This window comes from Cyprinodon variegatus, unplaced genomic scaffold (genome assembly GCF_000732505.1).
Source record: "Cyprinodon variegatus isolate N-32 unplaced genomic scaffold, C_variegatus-1.0 Scaffold1130, whole genome shotgun sequence".
NCBI classification, from domain to species: domain Eukaryota; kingdom Metazoa; phylum Chordata; class Actinopteri; order Cyprinodontiformes; family Cyprinodontidae; genus Cyprinodon; species Cyprinodon variegatus.
In genome coordinates, this window is record NW_015151583.1 from 236,517 (window position 1) to 239,504 (window position 2,988).

The 2,988-nt window shown below is 41.3% G+C and overlaps 1 protein-coding gene across 1 annotated transcript in view; it reads right to left on the bottom strand.

The window, feature by feature from the left end:
- LOC107101668 (disintegrin and metalloproteinase domain-containing protein 19-like) overlaps positions 1 to 2,332 on the bottom strand; it is a gene marked incomplete at its 5' end in the record, with an annotated part of 100,559 nt that extends 98,227 nt beyond the window's left edge. Inside the window, one exon of the mRNA XM_015400662.1 lies at positions 2,149 to 2,332. Within this exon, the coding sequence (XP_015256148.1) occupies positions 2,149 to 2,332 (184 nt within the window). The remainder of the gene's footprint in view (positions 1 to 2,148) is intronic.
- Positions 2,333 to 2,988: the final 656 nt, after the last annotated feature.

Below are 2,988 nucleotides of genomic sequence, written 5' to 3' on the forward strand. Positions count from 1 at the left end.
TAATGATAATAATAATAAAGACGTACAGTAAGGAGAGGAACCAACAAAGAAACTCAGTGAACTCATTTACTGAGGCGTGAGTGGAGAATGACATTGAACGCAGATGAATGAATCAGAGGGATAGATTCAAAATGGCCTTTCTCAGTCAAATGCCATCAACCTTCCCTCCAACTCCCAGCAAAATCCCCTCCAACTTCCAGCCAATGGACTGATCCCCTTCGCTTGCATATATTTCTACTCTGACTCGACCCTTTCACTGAATTACAGGGTCTGACCAGGAGGTGGCACTTCTCTTTAGATCTTAATGTCCACAAATCATGGCAGAAAGACCAAGGGCCAGCCTAAGACTAGCCAAGGACTAGCCAAGGACCAGCCAAGGATGAGCCTAGGGCCAACCAAGGACCAGCCAAGGGCCAGTCAAGGATGAGCCTAGGGCCAACCAAGGACCAGCCAAGGGCCAGCCAAGGACCAGCCAAGGGCCAGCCTAGGACTAGGCAAGGACCAGCCAAGGGCCAGTCAAGGATGAGCCTAGGGCCAACCAAGGACCAGCCAAGGGCCAGCCTAGGGCCAGCCAAGGACCAACCAAGGACAAGCCAAGGGCCAGCTTAGGACTAGTCAAGGGCCAGCCAAGGACCAGCCTAGGCCCCAGCCAAGCACCAGTCAAGGGCCAGCTTAGGACTAGCCTAGGGCCAGCCAAGGACCAGCCTACGGCCAGCCAAGAAGCAGCCAAAGACCAGCCAAGGACCGGCCAAGGACCAGCCAAGGTCCAGCCAAGGACCAGCCTAGGACCAGCCAAGGGCCAGTCAAGGATGAGCCTAGGGCCAACCAAGGACCAGCCAAGGACCAGCCAAGGTCCAGCCTAGGGCCAGCCAAGGACCAGCCAAGGACCAGCCAAGGACCAGCCAAGGACCAGCCAAGGACCAGCCTAGGGCCAGCCAAGGACCAGCCAAGGACAAGCCAAGGGCCAGCCAAGGGCCAGTCAAGGAAGGAAAGTGGGGAAATTTTGAATGGCTACTACTGTAACACTATAAACCTTGATATTTTTGCTTAAGGCTATCATTCCATTACCGCAATTAATCAATTATTGAAATAATTGTTTAGTAATCGATTAATCATTAACTGGAGTATAGAGACTCTAGAATATGCCTTTAGCTGACGGAGCGACCCACTTAGAGCAGGAATTATACCAAGNCCAGTCAAGGAAGGAAAGTGGGGAAATTTTGAATGGCTACTACTGTAACACTATAAACCTTGATATTTTTGCTTAAGGCTATCATTCCATTACCGCAATTAATCAATTATTGAAATAATTGTTTAGTAATCGATTAATCATTAACTGGAGTATAGAGACTCTAGAATATGCCTTTAGCTGACGGAGCGACCCACTTAGAGCAGGAATTATACCAAGATTGGGAGAAAAATATATGTAAACATTTTCTATTTAATATAAAAATGTCTTTCATCTGTCAACCTGTTTGTCCAAAACTCCTCAAGTGGAAAAGTTTTAGTTTCACCTGCTTGAATTTTGGAAAAAAGGAACCTTTTGCTATCTGATTCTGAATAATCGTTAGTTTTCCCTGTCCAGCGTTATGGTGGAAGTAAACCGATTAAATGACCGATTTTCAGAGGTAAATAAGAAAAAAATGCCCAAGGCAATGTTGAATTATTTTTAAAATAAACAGTTTAACTTAAGATAAAACAAATGTTAATTCAAAGAGGAAAACCAGTCACTTAGAAGAACTTTAAAAATGATTCATCAAAGTATTACCACTAACAGTTTAATGAGCTCTAATTATGAGGAAATATGAGATTAAATCGACGTCCTTTCTATTGTTCGTTCTCTCAAACATTGAATATTTTGTTGTGTTTTATTTACATGACTTACCTTCAAATCTAATAAAACCTCTTTTATAGCAGCGTTTAGTCTTGCTAAACAGAAATTAGAAGATCCTTGGAGCGAATGAGTCTTAATTTTATTCCTCTAATTACAAAAGTATTGAAAAAATCTCTGTTGAATATAAGCCTTTAGAGGACGAATCCTTACCAAGGTTAACACACAATAAGCTTGAATCAGTATTAGCTAAAGCATAAATATGTAATTTTCGGTTATTTGTGTGTAATAGAGGATGTTTGGTCATGCAGACTCACCCTTGAGTGAAGCGGTGCCACTATGTCTGAGATGAGGTGGGGTTGGGTGGCAGGATGGCCGTGGCCACAACTTCCACCTTTAATTGGCAGCTCCTTGGCACTCAGCAGTGAATGGTGGGAGGAATTCACACGGTTAATGGGCTCCAGGTAGTAGATGTCACTAGAGTTTAAAGAAATCAGGCCCCTATAGCAGAGAAAGAGGGATGGGGAGGGAGAAATATGAGAGAAACATTGCAGGAGTTTTATAATAATACAGAAATAATAATAAACCTTTAATCTTTGACATGTTCTGGGGGTTTGGTCATAAAATCGTTATGCCATCAGCATCCTTGATGAGGGACCGAGATGTTTTTTTATTTATTTTTAACCCAAAAAAAGAAGCTTACAAAAAATACATGGGTTCAAGTCATAAAAGAGGCCAATCAAAAAGAGAAAATTTAACTCAAGCAAACTGTGCCTAAACTAACTGGCTGCAAGAAACACAACTGACCTAACAAAGAAAAGACACACAAGGGTGTATATACAGGTAAAAGCCAGTAAATTAGAATATTTTGAAAAACTTGATTTATTTCAGTAATTGCATTCAAAAGGTGTAACTTGTACATTATATTTATTCATTGCACTCAGACTCATGCATTCAAATGTTTATTTCATTTAATTTGGATGATTTGAATTGGCAACAAATAAAAATCTAAAATTCCGTGTGTCACAAAATTAGAATATTACTTAAGGCTAATACAAAAAAGGGATTTTTAGAAATGTTGGCCAACTGAAAAGAATGAAAATGAAAAATATGAGCATGTACAATACTCAATACTTGGTTGGAGTTCCTTTTGCCTC